Consider the following 27878-nt stretch of genomic DNA (forward strand, 5'->3'; position numbering starts at 1 on the left):
TAAATGGATTCACATACATCAATAGGATAGGGAAAATATGTCTACTAATATAATTTGCCATTCTAAAAATTAAAGAAGAGGTTAGACACCACATTCATGAGCATAAAAAGCGTAGGACAACTGATCGGGATATCAGGGGAAAAGGTATGAAAAGATCTGATGTTGTTTTCCTCATACCCCGTGAAATTCCATGTTTGGCAAACAAAGCAACACAAGCATTGAGTAGTAAACAAAGTAAAAACTCTCCTCTCCCTGGGTCCACTTCAAAGTTCCCTTCAGTCCTATAACCTCTGCAGGTTCTACTTGGAACAAATACAAAAGTCTTTCTCTCGTTCATAACCACCTGTTAACAACAAGAACATACAACCAACTGAATGAAGATTTTTAAAAATATAGTGGCAACCTCAACACAGCCACCGGTCTTCCCACGAACACAAACTATGGGGATGAACAACAGTTAAAAAAAGTGATGTTTTTAAAAATGCACACAACATACACATACACACAGGAGAAAAAAAAAGCTTAAAAAATACAAAAATAAACTACACAAAAGATCTTCTGCGTCATTGCTTGCTAATTTTTTGGGAAGATTTTGCAAGATTTTTTTTTTGTGTGCTGCAAGTCTCAGTCCTAGCAAAGTCTGTCATTCATTCTCTACAAATCTCTTCGTCGTCTTTTTTTTTTCTTTTTGTCCACTTTGAAGTGTCGGCAACCAGTCCTCATCTTGGGGTAAAAAGCACACAGTGATGACATTACCAGGAGACTGGAGTCCAGTACGATGACTACAGACTTGGTTCTTGATGAAGCAAATTTGAGCAAAAAGGAAAGGAAAAAAAAAATTATGTCCTCTGTTGCTGAGGACAAGTGCTTTATTTGTATCCATACCGATGTTTCCTCTCATCTAAGCTAATGCCTCCACAGCCTTTTTCAACACTGTACATCATTTTGTGTAGTCTCTCTCTACATCCCCCCAGGATTCACAAAACAGAGACAAAAAAAAAAAAAAAAAGGTAACATTGCGCTCAGGCTGGCTCCCAGTTTGTGAAAGATGTAAATGCTTCTCTATACTGCTCAACTACTGAAACAAGCCAAAAATAGATGTTAAACGATGGAAGGGGATGTGACTGAAAAAGATAATGTGCTTCTAAGTTTGTGTTGCTCTAAAAATAGTACAACCAACAGAACGAGGAAGAAGGAGGGTTTTTATCTACAGAAACATCTCTCAGATTGACTTTCATCTCAGCTTCATACGGTTGTTCTGCCTCCAATGCTGTCTTGATCTGAGACTTGAGGGTGGAGGATGACATTAGGATGAGGATGAGGAGGTGAAGGAGGGGTGAAGGTCAGTCTTCCTGATAAAAGGACAGCGAGTGGAAAAAGGACAAAAGACTGGGAGGGATCTCTGGGCAACCTCACTGGTCCGTCCTTGCTTTCTTTGGACCAGTAGCCTTACTGCAAGAGCACACATAAAAGCAGAGTGAGTTTGCATGTTTTATTCATCAGTGTGGCCTGTGTGCACGGTATGCGGCATCAATACTGGACTTACGTATCAGGAGAGGTGCCTGGTCTTTTGGGGGCCGGTTTTGCAGAGGCAGCATCTTTGCCGGATTCTACAGAGCAGAAAAATTGTTAACATATATCTCTTGGTCCAATAATGACCTGCTTACTTACTATTATTTGGGTATAAGGCCTTGTCCACACGTACATGTGTTTATTGAAAACATAGCTTGTCTGTGTGAGTTTTGGCTTTTCATCCACACACTAACTACATTTTAAATCACTGAAAACTCATCTTTTGAAAACCTCTGTCCAGGGCAAAGATTTTCAGAAACTCTGTTTTTAATGTGACGTGTAGACAGATACATTTTTAGCTTGTAACATCAGAGTGTGCACTGTTACCTCCTTTGTAGTGCTGGCTCTAACCCCATCAACAGGATTTTTACATTATCACATAAATTATCTTCCACTATATTAAGGAACAGATGCGCCAGATTGCACCATGGAGGTCAGTGCTTCAGGTAGCCTTCTGATTGGCCAATATCATCTTCTTTGCGTGGTGCCAGGATTGGATATATCGCTGCCTGTTGGTTTGGCATGCTCTTGACATCACTTCAATTGTGTTTTGCCTTTTTATTTCGACAGGGACTTCTTTAAAACCGTGTGTGTTGATGATGTTTTTTACGGACGAAGGAGGGAAAACCCTAGTTTCAAAAATACCTGTGTGCGTGTGGACTAGGCCTTAGGACTAGGTTTGTGAATCTGTTTGCTTACCTTGAAGCCATCGAACTTGGGTGGCGGGACCGTAGCCCTTCTCATTGCGGGCGGCGATGCGGAAGATGATGGCTGGCTTGGTGGTGTAGTCGATGTGGGCGTTGGAGAGGCTGGACGACTGCACCAAGCAAGAGGGGTTGGGTCCACAGTACACACGCATGAAGGCTAGTTGTGCCGGGGTGGAGGCCTTGGCTTCAGCTGTCTGGTTGCTCTGGATAGCCAGGTACACAGAGTATTCGATTATCTTCCCCGACGTCACTGAGGGTGGCTCCCAGGTCAGGTGGGCGCCATCTGGGCTCTGTGGGGGGAGAGAAATAGATTATTATGCGGTGCCTGAAAGCATGGCTCATGAGAACAGCTGGTGTTATCGTCATGTTTACACACCTGTATATCAATTCCAAAAAAAGAGGAAAACAAGGCAAAGGGCTTTACTGATGTGTTTACCTTGCTGATTTTGATGGCGCAGGGTGCCCCTGGGAAGCCTGGTAGGCAAGTTTTGAAAGCAGAAATCTCGGAGAAAGCTCCGCGACCACAAGCGTTGATTCCTGCAACACGGAACTTGTAAGCTGTTCCAGGCTGCAGCTCCATTTTCTTCATCTGGCTGTAGTCTGGCATGATGCCAGAGTCATCCTACCAAACAAAACAGAGATTAGAGATGCACTGAGCACACTAACACACAGTCATCTAAGCATGAAAGGAGCCTCCTGAGACACTTACATCTCCTTGAGAATCATCTCCTGGCACATAGAAGTGTGTGACAACCATATTTGTCACTTTAACAATTCCAACATCAAACCACTGGTTCTCTTTTTTTACAACAGGCTTCACGGGGGTTGGCTGAGGGGCTTGCTTCTGTGAGAAAACAAATGATACATGGTTACATTTCTTCTCTCTTTGATCTTGCTGAACCAGCCAGATGTTGTACAATAACTCACCTCTCCCTCAATCCCGTTGGCGACCTCTGCTAGTGCGGCTGCTGCTTGCAGCTTGGCTGGACTTGCCACTGATACAGAGGGTGCAAATGTGCTTGATGGAGCGAGTGCTGTGGAGTGAAAGGCACAACACAGAAAGGTCAATCTACTGTACAAAAAGATATCCAAGGTATTTACTGAGGAAAAAACAAAACGAAAAAACACCAAGTCTTACTCTCAGCAGTGGTGCGTGGCAGCAGTGATGCCACTGCACTGGTGACTGCGGCAGCCATCTCATTGTGTCCGTTGCTCTCGACAGAAGGGTCGTTGAGGCTGTCAGCAGGGGCGAGACCTTCAGTGGGCAAGTTTGTGTCCACGCTGGCCTGCTGTGCAGCAGCCTGAGCCTCTTGCAGCTGCAGCTGCTGCTGCTGTTGGACCAGCGCTGCGAGCTCCTGCTGGGTCAACATGATGGGGATGTTGGTGGGTTGCTGGCTCTCTCCAGTAGAATCACCTTCATCTGTACACATACAAAATAGTTAAGAATTTAAACAGGCTGCAACCATGACAGCCCTGTGAGAAATTGATGAATAATTCAGTTGTTAACTGTTTGAGAGCAAAGAATACATTTATTTTTCCATGTCTTTTCCCCACTTTACTAGAGACAAACCTTGAACTATGATGTTACTGTTCAAATTCAAATCAAAACCAAATAAGCAGAGAACAATGACTATAGTTAATGACTTTAGTTGTTCTTTTGTCTCAGACATGTTAGGATGTTACATACCTTGACATGTTTTGGCGGAAACTTCCGTGTTCCTCAGAAGTGTTACTTGGTGGTGGTTATGTCTTCATCAGTTGATCTGTCATCAGCTGATATAAGGGAGGCGGGTCACGCCACCATCTGATAAAGACGCATAACAACCACCACCAAGTGACACTTCTGAGGAAGGTGGAAGTTTCTGCCGAAACATGTCAAGGTATGTAACATCCTAACATGTCTGAGATAAAAGAACAACTAAAGTCATTATCAGAAACTAAAGACATAATGAACACCACTGAACTAATGACTATAGTTGAACTTACTCATTACGGCTTGCTGGGCTGCCTGGAGCACAGCCTGGATAGCGAGAGCCTGGGCTTCTTCAGTAGCTGCTGCCTGAGCAGCAGCCTCTGCCGCTGCAGTAACAGCCAGCTCCTCGTCCGACAGCCCTGTCACCATGAGTGTGGCACCCTGACCCTCGGACATCAGCTCTGAGGGCAGATTCAAGGCTGTAGCTGTGGCTGCTTCTCCCTGAGAGAACACATTGCACGTCATATAGACAATCAATATATCCCTGACTGAATGGACTTCAGGCCCACACTGGCTTTTTTGTGACATTACACTGTATTTACCTCTGCTTGCGTCTCCATCGCGGTGGCTCCCTCCACTGCAGGTGCAGCTTCTGCTGATGCCGTCTCATCAGTTTGCATCGGTTCCTCTGTGGAGCTGGCAGCAGTACTCACACTCTCTGTGATTGATGAGATCGACTGGAGAGACACAAAGTTGAAACATACAGATGGGTCATAATGGGGAAAAAACAATTAGGAAATGATGTCTCCCACATAATGCCATCAGCTAAAGATATGCAGTCTTCAGACAGAAATCTGCTGAGATTACCATGACTCAGCTGTGGTCATTAGATCATTTAATGATTCTGCCAGTAAATTACTGCACTTACAGGTACAGAGGGTCCAGGAGCTGGTGTGGACTGAGTGACAGTTGTGATGGCCCTGCCCTGGGTGGTGGTAACCATGCCAGTTGCTGCAGTGGTGGAGGCCACTTCTGTGCTGCTGGTACCTTCTGTTGCCTCCTCTGTCTGCTGGGCTGCTGGTAGACACAAAAACATAATTTAACTTTGACTTCATACAATAAATCCATTGTACGTCCTGGATGCCACCCAAGAATCTAAAATGTGGCACATCAGCGCTTCTATTTTTGCTGTTTATGTTAAAAGAGCAAGAACAAATGAGATAATGAACATCACAACACAAATGATTAAAAGCTAATGAACTGAATGTAGCAAACAAAAGGTTTCAGCGGGACTGCTCATTTTTGGACTGCTGTATTTCATTACCCTAATGAGCTGACGCAATAACAGTATAAATGGGTTTACCTGTGCCTTCGCCTGTCTCCATGCTGCAGGTGGCAGTGGTGGCTGTGTTGGTGGTCCCGGTTTCGTGTGTTTCACAGGGTGGGTTGGAGCAAACCCTCTGGACCTGGCCTGTAGCTGTGCTGGTCTGGTCACCTCCCATGCTGGAGGTGGCTGTGGACGGGGTGTTGGTGGTCCCTGTCTCGTGTGTTTCGCAGGGCGGGTTGGAGCAAACCCTCTGCACGGTGTTCGTTTGGCCTGCATTCATGTTAGATGATGCCTGGGTGGATGTGTTGGTGGTGCCGGTCACGTGGGTCTCACAGGGTGGGTTGGAGCAAATCTGCTGGACTCCTCCCATATTAGCCGATGCTGTGGTTGCTGTGTTAGTTGTCCCAGTTTCATGGGTCTCGCATGGTGGATTGGAGCACACACGCGGCGTAGACATGTTTGATGATGCAGTTGTGGCTGTGTTGGTGGTGCCTGTTTCATGGGTCTCACATGGCGGGTTAGAGCACACTTGTCCTGCTTTAATTGTAGCAGAGGAGGTGGTGGCTGTGTTGGTGGTTCCGGTCTCGTGGGTCTCGCAGGGCGGGTTAGAGCAGACCTTTTCTGCTCCCATGGTGGCAGAAGAGGTGGTTGCTGTGTTGGTGGTTCCGGTCTCATGGGTCTCGCAGGGCGGGTTAGAGCAGACTAGGGTGACGGTCCCAGAGCCTTCTCCAGCTGCTCCAGCCTCAGTGGAGCTGGGCTGCTCGGAGGTTGGTGAAGCCAGGATGGACACTGGGAGATCCTGCACTGGTTGAGCTTCTACACCACTGGGAGTTGTGATCAGAGTCACCTGGGTGGGCTGGTTCTGTGCAGGATATTGTGAAGCAATCCAAGTTATTTTTAAGTCATGCAGCATGTTTCATTGTCAAAACGAAAGAGTTTTATTCTCTGTCCATTGCTCTTATCCCAATTTTTCAAATAGTAGCTTAGTCATTGTTCTGCAGTTATTAAGATTGGGTACTATTCATATTTGAAATGATACCAGTATCCTGAATTCTGTACCAGTATTCAACTGAACCTTTTTTCCGGTACTTGACTCTCTCTCTTCTTCTCAGAAGTATACTGTGTGCAGGTCAACAAGTGATTCTGCCATAGAGCTAAGTCTCTGTCTGTCTGCTTGCTTGTGTGTGTCTGCTCATCTCTCTTGCAATATGTTTAGACACAGCTGACAAATATGTGGAATAGTATGTAATTTAAAAAAACACAATCACAAACAGCAGTGATATTAGGCTGTTTCTAAAATAAAACAAAAGAAAAAAAGACAAGACACAAACTGTCGGTGCTGCAGCAATAGTTTTCGTTCGCTGGGAAGCCGACAGAGTTCCACAGCTGGCTTTCCAGCTTTGGGGCATTTCCACCTCCGACCTGAACTCAGCATTGTCACCCAGATGTGCTCTGAGGTGACAAAATTTGACACCAATTGACATAATGTGAATCTGTACTCTATAGTACTGACATAATAGACGGTACCCTTCAGACTACTGAGTCTGGTACCCAACCCTAGTAGTTTCAACAACGGGCGTCGACACCCTGACCTTTACAGCCTTCTTCTTCACTTGTAATGTGGTAATTAAACACTTATAGCGCACACTGCTGCCATGATTTTATATCCTGCTGACTAACATGCTAAGGACAAGCTGAGGGACAGTGACCTGCAGGATCTTACCTGCACTGTCATGGTAGAGGAGGGCAATGCGGAGGCAGAGGTCAGGCTGGTCTGAGCAGCTGACACAGTTATGGCAGCTGGGCTGATGACCTGGCTGGACAGGGTAGCAATGGTTCCCAGTGTGGTGATGGGGGTGACCAGAGAGGCATTGGAACTGTCCACCGTGCCTCCTGCCAGGCTTGAGGAGACTGTGCCAGTGACTGTCCCAAGAGTGGTGACACCTGGAAGGAAAGCAAGTAGTATTAAAAGATGAAAGAATCAACAATTAACTGTACAAAATATGTACCAACATATTAATGTAATCCAGTAATAAATCACTGAAATCAAATGACAGTTATTCTTACCAGTAGTCCCCTTGACAACCAGAGTGGTGACAGTGGGCTTAACAGCAGACACTGTCACTGGTGTAACAAGTCGAACACCACCGACTGTGCTCATGGGCACAGTGCGCAAAATAGTGCCAGGCTGCCCTGGAGCACCCTTCAAAACCACCTGGAGATACACAATTCAGGTTTAGTCTCCTCACGTTTAACATACACAAGCAGCACATCAAAACTGATATCTATAAAGACTACTGCACAACGTCAGCTTACCTGTGTCAGTCCCTGTTGGCCAGCGGCAGTGGCAAGTTTGGGCACTGCAGTGATGATTTTACCAGGCGTTCCAGTGGTCATCACCTTTGTGGTAAGGATTGTGATGGGCGTTTTCATGCCTGCACTGCTTGTTACACCTGCAAGGACAAAAGCAAAGTAAATTTTTGTACAATTATGTCATCTCAGGACACACTACCCGAATACCAGGCCTTGGCTAATTTACACCTGCAAATAGTTTGTATCATTGTTTTTATTCACATTAGTTGCCAATATGGTCAAAACGTTGCAGATAACAGTATAAAAAAAAATTAACTTAAGACTGCAGCATCACTACTTCTGTTGTGACATGCCAACACTGCTCATCTGGAATTCTAACCAGATAAAAACAAAGAGAAACAACAACAACAAAACCCCAAAAAACTGCTCTCATTCATAAATGTGATGGTTACTATGATACACATCTGTGACACAGTAAAATTGAGCAAGTTTAGACCTGTGGCTCCAGGCTGTGTCATGATGGCCGACATGGGGATGGTCTTTATGATGGTGGTGCCTTGCTTAGTGGTGGTAGGAGAGACACCGCTGATGTTGAGGATTGTGGGCTTGTTTCCTGTGCCTCCTGCCTGGGAAGTGGTGATGATGGTTGTGGGCTTGCCATCTGCAGAGGTCACCAGCTTCAGGATGGTGCCGGCTGGGAGGGGACCCTTTGTCTGGGGAGAGAGGCCCACGTTATGCAAACCATTTGGAGAAACACACCTGGTGCCTGTCTCAGGAGTTTTAAGCTACCTCCTGTTTTTTTCCTGCACTCATGCAGATAGCTGACCTGTATGATCTGTGTGAGAGGGTTAGTGGAAGCCTGGCCTGTGACAGCTGATGTCTGCACTGGCTTGGTTTGTACCACAGACATCATCTTGCCAAGGTTGGAGATCTGCCGACATAGGAGAGAGACTCAAGTTCATGAGTCGCCAGAAAACATCGGACAGCACAGGGAGTTCAGTGGGAAGGTGAACCACTGGTGGCTCTATAAATCATTTCAGCTCTAACTGACCAACAGTCATGCAGATCACTAACATCATGCTCCCTGTTTTCTTAGCAGAATTCTCCAACAGTCACTGAAGGCCAACCTTTACTCCCTCCCCCACTGGTTCAAGCTCAGTGCATGTTGTCACCATCTTGTGTGACAAATCATTAAAAAACAAAACGTACACACTAAGTGCGACAAAACAATTTACAGAACATGATATACAGCATGCGTGTGAAAGCACCAAAGGGTGCTCTTAGAGTGGTGTTCCAGTATTACACTGTGCTACAGAGTCCTGTTCTCTTACCAGAGTGCCACTGCTGCCCATGGTGAGGGGACTCTTGACCAAGGTGATGGTCTTGGTGACTCCTCCAACCACAGTGGTTACCACCTGGGCCTGCTGTGCCACTGTGACTGCACCGGACTTGTGCACAGTGATGATGGGTCTGGTGGTGGTGGGAGAGGACGCAGTTGCTGTGCCCACCTGGGCTGCAGCAGTTTTCAGCATCCGGGTAGCCGGGTTACTGACCTAGGCGCACAACATTATTTTAAGAATTGACCTCTGATTGACAGAATGCACACAATGTTAGCCATGCAAAGGTTTAGTGAGATCTGTACCATGACTGGGGAGGCCATTTTCACTGTGGTTGTGCCAGGGGAAACGGCTACTGTTTTGAGAATTGTGGCACCTGCGGGAACATTGAGGACAGTGCCAGCAGAGGAAGGTGGGATCTTCTGTGTTGCTGCAGCTGCTGCTGCTAAAGCTGCCATGCCACTCATCTGAGGGCTACTTCCAATTGGCTGGGGAAAGGAAAGAATTTTTTTTTTGTAAACATTTACTCATCTGATAGATTTAATGCAAAATCTTTAACATGATAACAATGCAATGTAAAAACTGTTTATACCGATCCTTGGGTGGTTTGGGCAGGAACTACCATTCGAACACCTGGCGGAAGAGATGTCACAGTGACGGGGGATTTCCCAGGCTGGCTGGGGCGGACTGTAACAACAGATGTGCCTGTGGCAGACTGTTGAGCGGCAACCTTCAAAACAGCTGTAAAATGAGGAAAATGACAATTAGTCTTTCTGTGCAGCTTTTTTTGCAGTTGCTTTCTCGTGTAGTGACAACAGCAATAGATGTGGAAGGGTTGGGAAAGAATCATTGTTCGAAAGTGTAATACCTGTCTGGGGTAGGCTTTGAGCAGAGGGTGCTGCAGCAGCCGGTGCGGGGCTCTTTGGAGAGTTCAGAGGCTGCACGGGGGTGGCACTCATGGCTGGCGAGGCTGCAGCTGGAGTTGCAGGGATGTCATATTTCTGCAGCTGCAGTAAGTAGGTGTCAGCAGTTGAGACGGCGCCCCAGCTCACCTCAAGAGAGTTTGTGTTGGCACGGACTAACTGCACCCTAGCAGGGGCGTGTGGTCGCTCTGGGGAGGTGAAGGACAAAAAGTTAACACTATTTTAAAACCTGAGCCACTGAAATCAGTCTAAATGATAAAACTGTGTTACAACACACCTACCTGTTTCCAGGTACCAGAGGTCTTTACAACAGACTTGGTTGTTCCAAGCTTTACGATAACCATCACGGCCACTCCAAACGTAGAGTCTGGAGTTGATGGCCACAGCGCAGTGGCCAGCACGGGCCCTAGGGATGTTGTCTTCGAGAGTATCCATCAACACTGTCTCCCAGCACATGGAGTCTATAGAAACACATATGATACAATAATTAACACCAGGGAAGTCCATTTTACTCAAAACTTTTCAAAGTGTAACAAATACAGACTTAGACAAACCTAGATTTAGGCAGGCAAGAGTGTTTGTGCACTTCCACTCCTTCTCATGTGTGGCCACTTTGACATCGTCCATCACCAGTGGAACCCACCCTCCAAAAACATACATCCTGCACATTGAGAAAATTAAATTAGTGAGATGCCAGACCAGAGCCTGTTCTTCTGGGAATTCAAACATGATTATATACAACATTCAATATGTCACTGCTTTTCTGCAGCAGTTCACTCACTTGTTTGTGATGGTGGTGGCAGAGTGAAGACTTCTGGGGAGCGGTGCAGTCCCACTTACTGATGGTTTGTTCCATGTCAGGGTATCTGGAGACAATGAGCAGGAGAAGGACGTTATACAAAAACCTTACATAGTGTGGGGCTCTTTGGGCGATTATGTTCAATCCCCTTTGGTCTGCTTGGGTGTAAATAGCAGCAGTCTCTGAGTGGCACCAGCAGGGGCATTTACAGGTTTTATGCTGTAATTGTTCCAGTCACACTTTAAGAAACCTACCAATATCGAGAGTCCACAGATCTCCAAGGCGACAACCGCTCATCCCTCCATAGATTATCAGGCGAGATTTCCTGCTCGTCTTTTCTGTGTATACCACAGCAGTGTGGCTCTCACGGGGAGGAGGCAGAACTCCATATGTGATTGGAATATCCCATCCAACCACACTGGAACCCGCACGAAGCTCAAGTGTGTACAGATCATTCAGGTATCTGAGAATGAAAAATAGACAGATGTCACCTTCACGTTGCTCAAGAATCTCTTGCATCAAAGGGCCCTGCTGGAATAAAATCTGTACCTGGGAATGTTGTTTTTTGGGTCCTCACTGTCATTGGCTAGTCCACCAAACAGGTAGCATTTGTTGCCAACCAGGGAAAAACTGTGACCAAGTCGAGGACAAGGAGGGGGGCCATTCTTCGGGTTTTTTGCTTTCAACTTTTTCCATTCCCATCTGCTGGCCTGTAACAAAAAAACAAACAAAAAACAAACATGGTCAAAACAACATAGTACAAATTGTTAAGGTCATTGCAGATGCTGTAACAAAAACAAGTTCACCTCATCCTCAATTCTGACAGTCTGATAGGAATTTTGTGTTAAAACATAAGACAAAACCACACTTTTATTCATTTATTTTTAACCACTAAGCCTATTTCAAATGTTTCATTAATTTTTACTTAATTTAATATTTATCTATTCCATTTCCAAGTGGCAGACAATCCATCTGGACTTTGGTTGACAAACTTGATTGAGACATAGTCGCTTTATGTCGTAACCAGAAACAGAGCAAATTTATAACTTATACTTCCTTCATTGTGTACAAACTGAAGCTTTTGCAAGTAGGACAATACAAAGACATGTCTTGGCATAGTGCACTTGGCAGCAGCAGAATAAACTAAGGTAAACTAATTTAAATTCCTCTTTAGATTGCCCCCGTCCTCCTCAAGGAGTTACTTCATCAATTTTGAAAAGCAGCTGCTGAACTGTTTAACCAGCTGCTAGAACATGGTGAATCCTCTGAATTCTGAGTAAGGAATTTTATGAGTCAATTCTGAATCACTCAAGAAAGAATCACAATGCATCTAAGAAACTATTATTTTTCTCACCCTTGGCAGTTATTCATCAGTGTGGGATGGGGTTGGACTACAACCTTTGCACTGCATTAGCTATTTAGTTTACTGCTTTGAAGTACACAGTCAAGATGAGCAGACTCAATGGCACCCCAACAACTATACAAAACACCTCCAAGTCAGCATTTGATAAATCAGGATTCATGTTTTCAATTAACTGCAGTCAGTGACTTACTGTTACTGTCTGTAGTGGAACTGCAAAGATGGATTTTATTTGCCTACGCACCTACATTATAGCCTTGAACGAGAACTTAAACCATGTATTTTCTCACTCTTTTTCTACATCATACACATGCACAGATAATGTCCGCTTTGCTTAGATTTTACAATATGAACAGGATAGCTTACATATAAAATCATTGATGGTATTATGAACAAATCCATCTCCCTTTTATGCTTGCATGTACTACAATAAAAGTAATTTCAGATAAAGCTAACATATCCAGAGAAGTTTGGTTCCATCCAACACTTTTGATTTGAAAAACACTGCAATAACTTTATGTGAAATTCAATACGAAAGTATTTTCCACTGAAAGATTACCTGTAGTTCATAGAGGTCGTTGCTGTACTTTCCATACTCCACCATTCCACCAAACACCAGCAGTCTTGTGCCATCACAGACAAACCCATATGCAGCACAACCAGGGGGAATATCACCACGGACTGCTGGGATAAACCACTGGTTTGTTGCTGGAAATTAAAACACAATAATAAAAGCAAAGTTAACATTTGAAGCTTACACATATCAAGTCATTCAAATAAGAAAATAGACCAAAGTTTGCACCAAGGGTTTAGGATACATAAACCAAATTTGGTGAATTAGTCTGACCTTATTGGTTTATGTGCAGGAAATTGGGGCAGAGGATATACTTAAACCAACCAGCATCATCCATTTTATTTTAGCCCGCCTTTTTTAACGTGCATCAACCCCCTTTCCCCAGCAGAGGGGGCCAAATACAAGCCGACACGGACTTGCTTGGCCTATTGAGGCCTGTATGCTACTTAGTTCTGCACATCACGAATCAAGCTCTAGCATTAAATGAGAGCTGTTTTAGAGACGCAATGTGAGAATGTATTTTATGTTATTTCACACTTGCATATTTGTTAAGTAAAACATGACCAGTGAACCATCAACCAGTAAAGTTATGCGTGCAAAGTTAATCTTACCAGTGTTGTATACATGTAATTCATCCACAATCCCTTCGTTTCCACCGCCAAAGACAACCATAAGCTCCTTTATAGCCACAGCTCTGTGACCATGTCTGGGCCGGGGAACGGGACCGGACCATCCGAGGACCCGTTTCCACCGCGGCTGCAGAACCGACGCCGTGGTCCCAGACACCGCGGACCCAGGGGCAGACATGATTTCTGTCAGAAAAACAATAAAGCAACATTTATCTTAACTACTTCAGTGTCAGTAATGATTACACGTTAACGGCTATCAACAGCAGCAGCTAACCGTGCACTGTGGCTAACTTCTAAAACAGAGTGCGGTCGTAGCGGCTAAAACAGTTAGCGGTTAGCTTCGGTTAACAAACACATTCAATCCAAAAAACAACAAAAGCGGTTTAGCTTTCGAGTAACCACTGGTTTATAACCATTAACATGGATTTGCAGCTATAGTTGTGCTAATAAACACAATGAATCTTTCATACACCTAAGTTTTGTTCTTAGTTATTTCTAACCATTGAATTCAATCCATGGAAGCAGCCATCTTGTAACCAAACAAACCCCCGCTAACGCTACTGCCAGTCTGAAAAATGGCGGAAGCGAATGAAAAAGAAAAATAGAGGATTGCAAGCCAAGTACACCGGCATACTAACTCAATAATTAAAAACAATTAAATACATTTGTAGGGGGTCAACAAAGCAGAACCAAGTGTACCTGCAGCACAAACTTAATCCACAGTTAGAACTGTTAGCAAGAGTCGGCTATTTTCATGCTTCTCTGGGAGTCGCCATATTGTAGCTAACAAGCTTAGCATTTTCTGCAATCCCTCTAACGTAATTATTTACACTATAGAAATATTTGAAGCGTATTATAGCAGTTGCAGTGGTGTGCAAGACACTTGCCGTAGCTTCTATCGAGTAACATATTTTAAAATACTAAAGAATAAAGTAAAATCTTAGTATCCAAGTGAATTCAAACGTTAGCTTTACTCCGTTAGCGCTAGCGGCTAGTTGCTCAACCTAATTTGCCCAAGCTAACAGCGTTAGCATCTGTCAAAGCGTCGCCAAATTTTACAATTAAATGCAATGTAATTTCGCCTAATTTTGGCGTGCATATTTTACCTGATACAAATGTCGCTGCAACAACACTCCTAAAACGCAGCTAAACCGAGTAAAACTGCACAAACAGAGTGTTATTATGTTTCATGCCGTCTCTGGAAGCAGCCATCTTTTCGACAATCGGCCTACTTCTACAGCTCCCACAAGAAAAATGGCCGGGCGGTATGCCACAACAAAACATAACAAACCAAGGAAAGGCGCAAATATTTCAGATTTTTACTTACTTATTTCGATGCAGTAATTGCAAAAACACGGGTATGTGGTCTGATCTTGCGGTAATAATCCAAATTCATTCGATTTGTGAAGAAGTATTTCCTCTCATGCCTGCCTGGAAGCTGCCATCTTCTTGACAACCAGAGGCGGAGGAAAATGGAAGAGAGTTGGCGTCACCCAAAGTAAACATGGCGACAGAGACCCGCTCGCTGACCATTTCATACAGAAACGCCTTTACTTTGTGTTATTTGTCATTGTGAATCAGCGGAGGATGCTCGGTTTAGCGAGGTGCTTTAAAGGACACTTGAAATCTATAAAAAGTAAACATATCACGAGTTTCAGCAAATTACAACAAGTTGCGTTATAACACTAGGCTTATTGTCCCTTACTAAAGATGGCGACATCCGTGCTGAAACCACTTTTATTTTAATATTGTAGGGGATGCTGATTTTATTCCTCCCTAACCCTACTTATATGAGCATATATCTGCACAACAATAGTGTAAAAGCTCTAATTTACATATATAGCGCTCACATATACTACACTTGACACACCCACACCCTCTATCAGAGCGCCCTCCACTGATACAAGTACTGCATTACTATCACCATCAATTAACACATCTCCCCTCTTTCTTCAAATCAGTACATGTCCAGCCATATTTCTCTGCTCTGAAAGACAAGAAAATGCTCCAAAATGTGGAAGTTTTAGAAGATTACCAAACTTCTCTATCTACTTTTGGTTTATAGAAGTAGATCCATGGGTGTTTTTGTCAGTAAACTGAAATGTTTCACAAGATAGTCCCCAGTTATTTTAAAACTGGCTTCTGAAACACAGACGTGATGACCAAAGGAACTATGTGATTAAAGGGACGTTAGTCACATTATTGTACAATATGGGGCTGCTACTTAAGATTTTGCACATTTGCAGGATCAGCATCCCCACTACATTTGGCTGTCAAACCCTGTAGCTTTTTATCAAACCTGAACTAAGATGTGGTTCATATAACTCACTGTTATTCCAGTGATCTTGGACACCTAAACTGATACTTGGATGCATGAAGATCTTATATTCAGACTAAAACCATCACACAAAGCACTTGATGTTCAGAATCAGAATAAGCTTTATTGGCCAAGTATGTGTGTGTACATAGAGGAATTTGAGTTTGTTATTTTGTTGCTCTCAATGTACACACAATATACACAGACCACTGCTAAAGACAAGGACATTAAAGCTGAGCAAGATGAACATAAACTAGGCTACTATAAACATTTAACTATTATGTACAAGTATAAATGAATAAGTACACAGATGAAAACTATATAATTTACTGGTAAAGTGGATGCTTGGTATTACAGGGTTTTTGCAGAGAGATTGTTCATGTCACTATGGAGTGGTGTTACCTGTTCATCATACTGAGGGCCTGTGGAGAGACACTGTTCATGTGGCTGGTTGTTTTGGTTTACAGTGGTCTGTAGCGCCTCCCAGCGGAGAAAAGTTGGAACAGTTTGTGTCCTAGGTATGAAGGTCTGCAGTGATGTAACAGGCCTGTGTCCTTACTGAGGAGGTGAATAATGTTTCCTGAAAGGAGGGCAGGCTGGCACCAACGATTTTTTCTGCAGTCCTGACTGCCCATTGTAGTCTGATGGATGTGCAGAGAAGACACTGGAGTAGAACTGCATCAGCAGTTCCTGAGGTACCTTCCTGAAGGAAGTTCAACCTGAATGAACCCCCTCAGTTCATCCTGAAGTGCGCTGCCATCTCCACATTCAAAAAAAAAAAAAATGGCATTTTTGCTTTATTTGATAGTGAGAGAAAGAGAGACAGAGGGGAGAGATGAGTTGATGTGCAGTAAAGCATGCATGCTGGGCTTGAACCCATGCTACTGCAGTAAGGACTCATCCATAATGGTACACGCTCTACCTGTTGAACCACCCAGGTGACAATCATCTCCACTGTTTTTAGAGCATTCAGTTCCAGGTTGTTCTGATTACATCAGAGGGCCAGCTGTTCTCCCTCCTGTCTGTATGCAGACTCGTTACTGTCCCAGACGAGGTCAACTGACACAAAACACACATGTAGATATCAATATCAACATTAACATTAACACTAATATTAATATATTTGGTGGTGAATTTTTTGTTGTTGTTTTTGTGGTCTTATCATACTGTAATTGATTTCTCCTCTAGGATCAGGGGAATGGGCTGTACCCTGTTATGTGATGTGTATCACTGGCTTTGGCTTTAAAGCATTACATATATTTTACAGTTTTATGCAGAGGTTTAATGCCTGTTTGATCATCCACTAACTTTATAAAAAATGTTCTGTGTAGCCTGTGTTTACTAGTTACTACACTACTGTTTTTATGGATGCTACAAAAGTGCTACAGAAGTTTCCATGTGCCAGACACTAATGACCTTTCAGCTTCAGAGCTGAACCTGACCTCTGACCTTAAAATATAGCAAAGAGAGACTTTTTTTCTGTCAGTATAAAAATGTATTGTATTATTTTTTGCTTCAATGACACATATGAAAAAGCCATCAAATTACTGCAAATAAAATAATGTGCTCACAGTATACAGCGCAGCCTGTCTCATTCTAGTGTTTTACTTTGGTTGTAGAGCAAAGTTTTATTGCAATGCAGTGTTGGATAGCAGACGTATGTTGTTCTTGTTTTGTATGTGGTCTGCAGCTTATAATGGAGACATTATGTACAAATGAATAGGGTAAAGAAGGGGGCTGTGGTACTCACTTACATATTTTATTGATGATTCAGTGTGCTGTCCTTATCCTGGAACAAAAAAAAACATTTCCATGTGCAAGTCATAGAGTAAAGAACCATAATTACAACTTAAAGGCCCTGCACACCCACCCAAGTGTTCTCAGTAACTTGGTCTGATTAAACCTCGGCTCAGGTTGAAGATAGGTCGAGCTGTGCTGAGAACTGGGCCTACAAGAGATCACTGGACTTCATGGGTGTCCAGGGACTTTGAATGTGGTTGTTTCAGTTTAGATATGAAGCAGTAGTGGTGCAATGACCAACTTGTCACAGTTAATTACAACTATGGTAGTCTCATGTAGCCAGACCTGTCTCTCCTGTCTCTGTGTCAGGGCAAAAGAAAGGTCTAGAAGCACACATTATCATTCTGCTATCGGGTGAAAAAAAAACACTCTGGCTTGTGTGTATTTCTTTAAACCAATCACAGTCATCTTGGGCAGGGAGTAACCTGTTTCGGATATTTGCATGTGGGGAGGAGAGCACTGTCATTGAATGTCACAAAAAACAGTAACAGACGTATGTTGACTGTGGGATTCAACATCTAGTGATAAAAAAAGACAAGACATGCTTTATTGCACGATCCAGATCTTCATCAAAAAAGGACTTTTTCAGCATGTAGGTTGTTAGCAAGGAGGAGGTTGTTTGCTGTAGGGGATTTTGAAAACAGTAACACGCAGAAAGCAGAGGGGGAGGAGCATGCCAGCCTAAATAGCCGGCTAATGGCAGGTTTATAGCCACATTCTACATCCGGTGATTCAGACTATAGCCAGATTGACTGACAGTGTCACGATCAGCCTTGCCTCCGCTGCTTAGGTCATGTTTTTGCTTTGTGTTGCTTCCTGTTCACCTGTTCTTACTCCTCCAATTAGTCATTCTCTACTTATACCTGCCCAGTTCCCTTGTTCTTTGTCAGTTTGTCTGTGGCTTCATTCATACATTCATCTTCTTGCTTGTGTGCCATTCTGGTTAGTTTAGTTTTCTGTGTCTCCTTTGTTACTGGATTTACCTCTCTCTCTTCAGTTTTTTGTTGCCTGTCAGTTTTGTTGGCTGTACCAGCTCTTGATATTAAAACTTGCTTTTGTTTCTGCAATCTGCCTGCCTGGCGTCTTACATTTGGGTCCTCCTTTTGAGCTGAAATAACAGTAAGATAAAAAAAAGTCACAGTAAAAAATAAGACCAGACACCACTTGCATTTAATCAGTTTCATTATGTAAAAAGTGCAGCCACTCCTTGCACCTTCTAATACCCATTTCACATAACCGGTGAAAAATATGATGAAACAGAATGTGAACAATTTTGTGTGGAAGTCTTTTAACACATATACACAACACTCTTTGTTAACATGTCTTCATGATTTCTCCTCTGCCAAGTTTCAAGGTGAGCACTCATGCAGTGGCTCAGTTCAGAGCCTAATTAAATGACATGCCACGCTAATGAGTGACCACAACATAGGGCTGCACCATCAGACAGGAAGTCTGATAATGAAGGTTGTCTTGGTAAAATCCAATACTTTGAACAATGCTTGAGCATACCTTTACAAAAAACTAATAAAAGATATTTCAAAGAGGTATACCATGCATTTATGGATTAATACACTGAAATTTTATTAGAATTGTTATTAGCATGTGTTAGAATTTTGTACTAAACTGTGCAATATCTATACTTATTACATGCAATAATTTGAATTCAGCCATTCAGCCTGTCTATTCATTATATTTTGCGTTTTTCTGTTCTTTATTTATTGTATTGCTTCATGTTGTTGTTTTTTAAAGTTGATACTTCTTTATTTGCTCTACACCCATTGCTGCTGTAACAATAGAAGTTTCTCCACCGTGGGACTAATAAAGAATTCTCTTTTATCTCTCTCTTAAGAATAATTTTCCTAATATTGATTCAAAGACCAAAAAGGTTAATAGGTCAGTTGTACAGTAGGTTGGCACAACCTTTGTAACATACTTCTATGTAGGCTAATGCACTCCTTTTAATTAAAAGCTATCAAAATCTCTTCTTTCCTTTGTCCAGAAAAGGGATTTAATCGGTTGACACATTCAAACAGATTGGAGACTCATTAGGTGTGTCATTGAGATAGTCATCTCAAGAAACACAGCCTAATCCATCTACAGAATGAAATAATGGAGATAGCTGAACTTCTGTAAAAACTTACAGGAAAATTGTCAGTATTTACTTTTTTCCTTAAGTGAGCTTTCTTTACAGTTAAAATCTTTAATTTCAAATCATTTTTAGGTGTATCAAATGAATGTCATGGTCATTATCATGACTGATCTGACATGTAATGCTTATCATTCTCAGCCAGTTCCACTTAGCTTTTTAGAAGACACTACGATTTTCCCATAAAAACAATATATAGACTCATACAGAAGTAATCCACATCAATCATCATTTATGACCCTCTATAAGTGTGTGGCGGTGGGTTTTTCTGCAGAGTTTCTGCCCTCTGCTTGTACTTTCTTATTTTCTGTGTTCAGGACGTTTACGGGTGTGTACCCCCACAGTGCTCAGGTGAGGTCGGGGATTTATAAATAGAGTAGCTATCAGGTGCCAGACCATTAAGCAGTAGGCACCCAAGAGACATAGCTCCTATAAACTAAACTAAACTAAACTAAATTAAATAAAATAACTAATAAAATAAAATAAAATTTAATAATTCACAGTAATGCAGCTCATCTGTCTTGCACCAAAGGTACTAGGATTGACTCAAGACATACTTTTTGCCTGTTTTTACATACTATTTCTTTTCATTGTCACATTAACAGTCAAAAACGTGTGTGTTCACCCAGCAGCAGCAGGTTAAGCAGGTCAGTGGAGCTCAGACAAACACCTTGACCTTCTCTGACGCTCTGAGCTGCTGGTAATGGTTTACACATGTTAAGAGTCTTAGGAAGCGGCTGGAGGACTGAACTTCAAAAGCCTAAAGAGATCATGATGTAAAGCATCCCAAGTGACATGGATCAAGGATTATAGCAGCAGGAGGTGGAGGCTTTTGAGGAGGTGTATGTGGGTTTTCACTGACCATAAGCATCACAACAGAACAATGTGCCTGTTTCTTTCAAAATAACATTATTTGTTTGCGCTATGACATCTATTTACCAACATTTTGTGACCATAGAATCAAATGTTGTAAGGGATTTGTCACAGATAAGAGGACACAAGATCATCACTGCTATGAAATATGAGTCTGAACCATTTTATACACAACACATAGCATCATATCCAGGGTCTTGTCATCACACCTCTTGAACATTAACAATTAGCTGTTTCCTGTCCGCATTAATACAGATCTGTGCTGCACACCTGTGACAAAAAGTATAGATTCATGGATTTACTTATTCTGTCAAACACTGTATTTGCAGCAAAATTATAAGCCACCTACCTTTACTGTTTGTTGCTGTCCTTGCATTGTGTAAATGTAAGAAGAATCACAGAGGCATAAACCACACAAAGTGAATGACAGTGTTTATGATAAAGGAACAAACTCCCATCCTAATGCTCTTGTAAGCCTGCTGTTTTTCCTATTCTAAATGCCAATTATCCTAATTGCTTTTGTCCTCAACCTATTTGAGATGGCATCTTATTCAAAACCTCATTAACCTGCTTTGTTATTATTTGTACATCATTGTACACAATATGAACAACTGATGGTTGGCAGATTTTTTTCTTGTGTTTATCAGCAATGAAACATATCAACAACATCTCTTCATCTCTTTCCTTTTAGATCCAATATTGTTTATATCCTCCTTATGGGCAACTTACTTCAAATATTTTTCAATGAACTTAGGGATTCAGAGTTTTCCTAACCATCCTTTTATTCTAAAAGTCTCTTCACTGTCTACTGCTATTAGTCTTAGGTTTTAATTCTACATTGATACAGGGCAGTGACCCGTTTGTTTCTGCATGTCAAGGAAATGAGATGGTCGTAGTTTCTCTCCACGACCTAAGTATTTTAAAATCAGAATGTTCATTCATTCATCATCCGTAACCACTTATCCTGTTCAGGGTCAGGTTGGGGCTGGAACCTAGCCCAGCTGACACTAGGTGAGAGGTAGGTACACCCTGATCAGCTCACCAGACTATCAAAGGGCTGGCACATCAGAAAATCAGAAAAATGTGACAGAATTTTTTTTTAGAACATTAGCTAACAATTGCTTTTAACAAGTGCCATTTTTGCCAAGATTCTTTTTAGCCCCTGATCTCTGTGTATTTTGTGTCTGTTGTTGTGTGTGTGTGTGTGTGTGTGTGTGTGTGTGTATGTGTGTGTGTGTGTGTGTTTTTTTAGCAATTAGGGATGCACCGAATATTCAGTAACCGAATATATTCGGCCGAATATTGCAAAAAAAACACACATTCGGTATTTGGTGGAATAAGTGAAAAGCAAGGCCGAATAATAGCGGCGTGTTTTGATAACGCAATCAAACAGCGTGTGGTGACGGACGGAGTAAATGTCGGCAGTGTGGCGATATTTTACTCCGTCCGTCACCGCACTCGCATTTGCGACTAAAAATAGTTTTGTGCGGGCAAAATAAATCATTCAGCACGCTGTGCGAGTACAGATTTCAACCAGCAGCAGAAACGAAACGGCGAATCCCGCCGGTTGTGGGTTGAACGGGGGTCACAGACACGGACAGGAATACGTATTCCTGTCAAATACGGCGGCGCATGATAACGGCTTACCGGCAACGGAGAAGTCCGGCTCCAGGTGAATAACTTGTTGTCATGACTGCCCAAAAGTACCTGAACAGCCAGCCGTGGCAGCACACAGTATGTGGCGTATCAGAGGAGAAACGAGCCGTTCACATTTCTCTCTTTTAGTCTTTCAGTGGCAGGTAACGGCCCACAAACCTCACCGCAATTTAGGGACTGTTTTTAACTTATGAAGGGACTGTTCTTTACTTGTCAGGGGAGGAGGGTGGCTGGTTGATTTTTATTTCATTTAGTTATTTTATTTTGATCCCCCCTATGTTAATCACTTATTGATGCTGTTTTTGAAGTATGAATAAGTCAATAAGTAATTTATTCCATTGAAATATCATTGATGTATTATAGAAAAATGATTTATCTTTTTATAAATGACAAAAGGCACATCTGCCTAATTTTTGCTGTGGTATCGTGATACTACTCAGAACCGTGATACTTTCACTGGTATCATACCGTGGGTCCCAATTTTGGTACCGTGACAACACTAATCTGGAGGGGGTTCATCTGCAAGAACTAATGAAAAACTAAAAAACGGCATTCGGTATTTGGTACTCGGTATTTGGCCAAGCGTTTAATATTATTCGGCTTCAGCCACAAATTTTCATTTTGGTGCATCCCTATTAGCAATGTTATTTGTCCCTGTTTATACTTATATTTGAAGCTTTTTTGAAACTTTTTAAGTTTTGCTGCTCTTCTTGACCAGGACTTCCTGGCAGAAGAGAAAAAAGAATACAGGGCTTTTGAAAGGCATAACAGGCACAAATGTGGATATAACTGTGTGTGTGGCCCTTTGACCTTCTAGCAGAAGTGACGTAGGCAGTAAGAAATTCTGAACACAAGTGTTCCGCTGGAGATACATGATAGACACAGACATAAACCCTGATGTGTCTCAGCTGTCCACTGGTGTCAGTTCACCTAAATGCATTTTATAAACAAAGAAAACGTTACAGCAGAAAATTGTCTACATTTCATTTGCACCTCCCTGTATCAATAATAATAAATAATAATTGTATTTGTATAGCGCTTATCTAAACAAGGTCACAAAGTGCTAAAGGTAGGAGGTAAAAAAATAAAGAACTAAAGGAAATGAAACACAAAAGTTACAAATCAGTCATTAAAAAGGAAAACTTTCCTATAAAAATATGTTTTAAGGAATGATTTAAATGTAATGTGTTAGCCAGCTTAATCTCCTCAGGCAGAGAATTCCAGAGCCGTGGGGCCTTGATGGCAAAAGCCCAGTCACCTTTGGTTACTAACCTCGATCTAGGGACAACTAGCGAGGGTAGACTTGAGGATCTCGGGTCATGACTTGGATCATAGGTTGTCAGAAGCTTAGCTATATAACTTGGTGCTGAACTATGTTGCACTTTAAAAGTTATTTAAAGAATCTTAAAATCATTTCTGAAGTTAACTGGCAACCAGTGGAGGGAGGCGATTATTGGGGTGATATGTGACCTAGGATTTGTCCCAGTTAAAATATGAGCTGTAGCATTCTGCAGAAGTTGAAGCCGAGCTACTGAAGATTTGCTGAGGCATTTAAACAGTGTATTACAGTAGTCGAGGTGCAAGAATACAAAGGCATGAATAAGCTTTTCTAGGTCAGGAATAGACACTGCTGATTTAATTTTAGTAATATTTCAATATTAGGTGGAAGAAGCAGGATTTAATGAGATAATTGACCCATTCAAAGTTCAATTGAGAATCAAAAGTGATGCCTAAATTTCTCCCTGTAGAATTTATATTAGTTGCCAGAGGACCAATAAATGGTTGTAATAATTTCCTTGCTTGGTGATCAGGGCCAAAGATTAGTACTTCTGTCTTGTCTGAGTTTAGCTGCAGAAAATTACAAGTCATGCATTTCTTGATAGCAGTGAAGCACTCTGTTAAAGGGTTAAAACAGCTAACATTATCTGGCTTAAAGGACAGGTAGATTTGGGTGTCATCAGTGTAACAGTGGTAGGATACCTAATTAAAATGGTTGATAATGCATATGGAAGCATATAAAGTGAAAACAAAGCAGGACCAAGAATAGATCCCTGTGGCACTCCACACATTAGTGGAGCTGAAGGTGAAAATTCTCTATCTGAGAGATACGATTCAAACCATTTAAGAGCAGTTCCAGAGCTACCTACACACGGATTTAGTCTATTGATGAGAATGTTATGATCGACAGTGTTGAAAGCAGCACTGACATCAAGAAGCAATAAAATGGAACATTCCCCAGCATCAGCACCCATCAGTAAATCATTAGTGGCCCTTCGGAGAGCAGTTTCAGTGCTATGCTGTTTGTGAAATCCAGATTGAAATGCATCTAAGATGTTTAACATAAATAATAAGGGAGTTAGCACCACCTTTTCAAGAACCTTGGATAACAAATGCAGCTTAGAAATGGGCCTATAGTTATTACAACCATCTGTCAAAATAAAGTGGCAATTTGGCAAGTCACTTGTACACCTTTTGTGGTACCTGATTAAAATATTTGGCACACTGTGGCCTTTAGGTAGATCTGTAGAAAATCTGTAGATCTGCTGTTCACTATGTAAGATGTTGTTCAGCACATAAAATATGTTTGTATCCAGGAGAAACTGTAAATCCCTTCACAGCCAGGAAGTGCAGACTTACAGCTCAACTTCCATAATGGTAAGTATGTTTCTCAAGAGTCCAGTGTGTAGGAATTAGTGGCATCTAGAGGTGAGGTTGCAAAACTGAAACTACTCTTGTATGCTAAGTGTGTAGGAGAACTACAGTGGCAGGCATATCTGCTATACTTGAAATGTACGTAACATTGCTGTGGTCTGCAGAACACACAATGCTAACATTTATCACGGCGATTGGGTTGCGAAAAGAGGTAATCCTTTCTTGATCCCGGTTCAGTAAAGAAGGTAGAGATCATCCATCCTAATGCTAACAGAAAGCAGGCTATCTGAGGACAGATTGCATGTGATTAGCAGTCGTAATAGCACTGATGAGTGGATTAGCTGATTTCAAAGAAATGTTGTTCCTTCAAGATTGGATCCAATTGAACTGATTTGCGCAATTAGAGACTAAATTCAGCTAAAATGTTTGGGTGCATATATGTTACGTGTGTCTAGCGTTTATGTATGTGTGTATGTTTCATTGTACTGTGCATCATTGCTTTTGACCTGAGAGTGTCTCAGTGATGAGATAAGAACAGGATATGAATAATGAGGAAATCTTGTAATGGCTTCTGGCCTGGTTTGACTCCAATTAATCAATCAATTCAATTAATTCAATTAATTAAATGTCCTGTCAGACATCCCTATAAATGTACAGCCAGTCTTCTGTAATGGACTGCCATAGCCATAGTGCATGAGACACTGAACTAACCATCACATGAAAAGCAAACTTTGATTCTCCTCACTGACACACTAAAGGCAAAATGAAGCACGGTCGTGTTACGGAACTTCCAGAGGACTTCTGGATCCCCGTCCCTCTGGACACGGACAACATCACAGCTTTCAGCCCCTTCCTGATCCCCCAGGACCATCTAGCAAGCTCAAGTACCTACTATGCAATGGCCGCGTACATGTTATTTTTATTTTTTGCGGGCACCAGCATCAATGCGCTTACAGTCGCATGCACCATCCAAAACAAAAAGCTCCGGTCCCACCTCAACTACATCCTGGTGAACTTGGCCGTGGCAAACCTTCTTGTGTCCTGTGTGGGGTCCTTCACTGCCTGCTGCTCCTTTGCATCGAGATATTTTATCTTTGGAGCACTAGCATGCAAGATTGAAGGTTTTGTGGCAACACTTGGTGGTAAGACAAACTTTGAGACATAGAAATATAAGATTATAGTACATTTAAATGAGCTGAAAAAAGTAATCTGTTTTATCTTGTTCCAGGTATGGTAAGCCTGTGGTCTCTTGCTGTGATAGCGTTTGAAAGATGGCTGGTCATCTGCAAACCACTTGGTAACTTTATTTTCAAGCCTGATCATGCTATAGCTTGCTGTGCATTTACCTGGGTGTTTGCACTGATTGCCTCAGCTCCTCCACTGTTCGGATGGAGCAGGTCAGTATCACTCACACACCTTTACATTTGCACTGATCATGATAGACAGCTGCCATGTGCACTCAGTGCTAATGTGAACATCTCTCCAGATATATCCCAGAAGGCATGCAGTGCTCCTGTGGTCCAGACTGGTACACCACAAACAACAAATACAACAACGAATCCTATGTGATGTTTCTTTTCTGCTTCTGCTTTGCTGTTCCCTTGGCCACCATTATCTTCTGCTATGCTCAGCTGCTCATCACACTGAAAATGGTGAGACAAAGTTAGAAAACTATAACAGAATTAAAGAATGTTTTTCTGGCTATTGGATGCTAGTCAGAAATGTATAAACTATTTCTATGAAACGAATTTAAACCTAGCTGTATCTCTTGTGTGAATAAACTGTTTGGTTCATGGACCACCAAAAATGCAGAAGTCATAAGGCTCAAATCACTTCTCTCATTCAACAGGCAGCGAAGGCCCAAGCTGAATCTGCCTCCACCCAGAAGGCAGAGCGGGAGGTGACCAGGATGGTGGTCGTCATGGTGCTGGGCTTCCTGGTGTGCTGGTTGCCTTACACCTCCTTTGCTCTTTGGGTCGTCAATAACCGCGGGCAGCCTTTTGACCTGAGATTTGCTTCTATACCAGCTGTCTTTTCCAAGTCTTCTACAGTCTACAACCCAATCATCTATGTTCTCCTCAACAAACAGGTCAGCTGGATGTCCTGTTGATTGAAAATACATTACAGTTATGGTTAAAAGGTATATTTTTGAAACTGTTTTTCTGTTGATGTTTTTCAGTTCCGCTCATGCATGATGAAAATGCTGGGGATGGGTGGAGGTGAGGATGAAGAGTCGTCGACACAGTCAGTGACTGAAGTCTCCAAAGTTGGACCTGCTTAGACTGAGCATCAAGACTGTTGACCTCTCTGCCACTAACTCTTGTGAATTGTAAATAACAGTATATGTATGCATGTTTTGTCATATGAAAAAATCAGCACGTTCTTATCCCCAGGGCGTCGGATACGGCAGCATCTTCAGAGGCCGTTGGTGTGTGATTCCGATGCACAAGGCACCCTTTAGCGTCTGTATGAGATGTATCAGGCTTTCAGCTAATTCCAGTTTAAACTCATAAGGGGATGGGAACAGATGAATTTCACCCATGAGACCACCGTTCGCGTTCTGTGTGAAACCAAAAGTCACCACTGACCCTCTTTTTAACTATATTACGTTAATGACATACTTGTTAACTTGTTGAGTAAATTTACACATCATACTAATTTTAACCCAAACCATAGTCTTTTTTCTAAACCTAACTGAGTAGTTTTGCTGCCTAAACCGAAAATAGTTTTCATGACAAAACCTATGTTTCTGTAAAAACAGAGGTTTATTTTGAAAAGACACCATATATGTAACGAGCATCCAAAACTGACTCTAGAGGGAGTCCCTACTGGTCATAGGGCCACTGACCAAGCCATCGTATTTGACGAGTTGGAAGTGAGAATGTGTTGGAAAAAATATATGCAATGTTGCAATTCAAATAATGAAGAACTCATAAATAATCTGCAAAGTGAAAAATAAAAAAATACAAACATGTATATGGTGTCTGTATGTTGTTGATACTGGAAAACAAACCAGTCACTGGATTTTGACTGTTGACAGTTTCCTTACATGGGTATTGTGTCGTAAGGCACATGTTCATTGCGACATGTGAGAGGCTGTTGCACAAGCTGTGTTATGACAGTAACTTATTATTTAGTGAGAAATTCAAAAAAGCCATGTGGTAACTGAGTTATTTTTGTTCCTTTTAAACTACAACAAT

General features: G+C 42.2%; 2 protein-coding genes across 6 annotated transcripts; one reads left to right on the plus strand and one right to left on the minus strand.

Annotated features, from left to right (window-relative positions):
- Positions 1-668: 668 nt before the first annotated feature.
- On the minus strand, positions 669-14703 carry hcfc1a (host cell factor C1a). Of its 5 annotated transcripts, none has more exons than XM_033626288.2 (28): positions 14562-14703; positions 13217-13417; positions 12591-12739; positions 11221-11381; positions 10926-11134; positions 10654-10738; positions 10427-10533; positions 10154-10333; positions 9818-10060; positions 9542-9690; positions 9255-9437; positions 8944-9165; positions 8439-8543; positions 8109-8325; positions 7616-7752; positions 7367-7514; positions 7023-7243; positions 5336-6161; positions 4901-5046; positions 4575-4709; positions 4266-4473; positions 3418-3699; positions 3207-3313; positions 2989-3123; positions 2716-2901; positions 2272-2569; positions 1547-1610; positions 669-1452 (listed from the first exon to the last, which is right to left on the minus strand). In XM_033626288.2, the coding sequence occupies exons 2-28, from the start codon at positions 13410-13412 to the stop codon at positions 1413-1415; spliced, it is 5139 nt and encodes a 1712-aa protein (XP_033482179.1). In that variant the 5' UTR covers positions 13413-13417; positions 14562-14703; the 3' UTR covers positions 669-1412. The 5 variants fall into 5 exon arrangements, with proteins under 5 accessions (XP_033482179.1, XP_033482175.1, XP_033482176.1 ...); XM_033626284.2 differs by having other exon boundaries at positions 4901-5049; XM_033626285.2 differs by lacking the exon at positions 14562-14703 and adding an exon at positions 14341-14489 and having other exon boundaries at positions 4901-5049.
- Positions 14704-25322: 10619 nt separating this feature from the next.
- On the plus strand, positions 25323-26959 carry LOC117257506 (blue-sensitive opsin-like). Its single transcript, XM_033627749.2, has 5 exons — positions 25323-25820; positions 25907-26075; positions 26165-26330; positions 26528-26767; positions 26858-26959. The coding sequence occupies exons 1-5, from the start codon at positions 25442-25444 to the stop codon at positions 26957-26959; spliced, it is 1056 nt and encodes a 351-aa protein (XP_033483640.1). The 5' UTR covers positions 25323-25441.
- The last annotated feature ends 919 nt before the right edge of the window (positions 26960-27878 follow it).

The sequence above is a fragment of the Epinephelus lanceolatus genome, chromosome 1 (assembly GCF_041903045.1).
Source record: "Epinephelus lanceolatus isolate andai-2023 chromosome 1, ASM4190304v1, whole genome shotgun sequence".
In the NCBI taxonomy this organism is placed as follows: domain Eukaryota; kingdom Metazoa; phylum Chordata; class Actinopteri; order Perciformes; family Serranidae; genus Epinephelus; species Epinephelus lanceolatus.

What these genes read in the sequence shown, in the direction of transcription:
- hcfc1a (XM_033626284.2), bottom strand. Translation starts at nt 13,412, where the DNA reads ATGTCTGCCCCTGGGTCCGCGGTGTCTGGGACCACGGCGTCGGTTCTG. An exon ending in TGGGCAGCAGTGGCACTCTG is followed by an intron (nt 8,544 to 8,943) that starts GTAAGAGAACAG and finishes CTATGTCGGCAG; the next exon opens with ATCTCCAACCTTGGCAAGAT. An exon ending in CCAGGCACCTCTCCTGATAC is followed by an intron (nt 1,453 to 1,546) that starts GTAAGTCCAGTA and finishes GTGCTCTTGCAG; the next exon opens with TAAGGCTACTGGTCCAAAGA.
- LOC117257506 (XM_033627749.2), top strand. Translation starts at nt 25,442, where the DNA reads ATGAAGCACGGTCGTGTTACGGAACTTCCAGAGGACTTCTGGATCCCC. An exon ending in TTTTGTGGCAACACTTGGTG is followed by an intron (nt 25,821 to 25,906) that starts GTAAGACAAACT and finishes ATCTTGTTCCAG; the next exon opens with GTATGGTAAGCCTGTGGTCT. An exon ending in CCACTGTTCGGATGGAGCAG is followed by an intron (nt 26,076 to 26,164) that starts GTCAGTATCACT and finishes ACATCTCTCCAG; the next exon opens with ATATATCCCAGAAGGCATGC.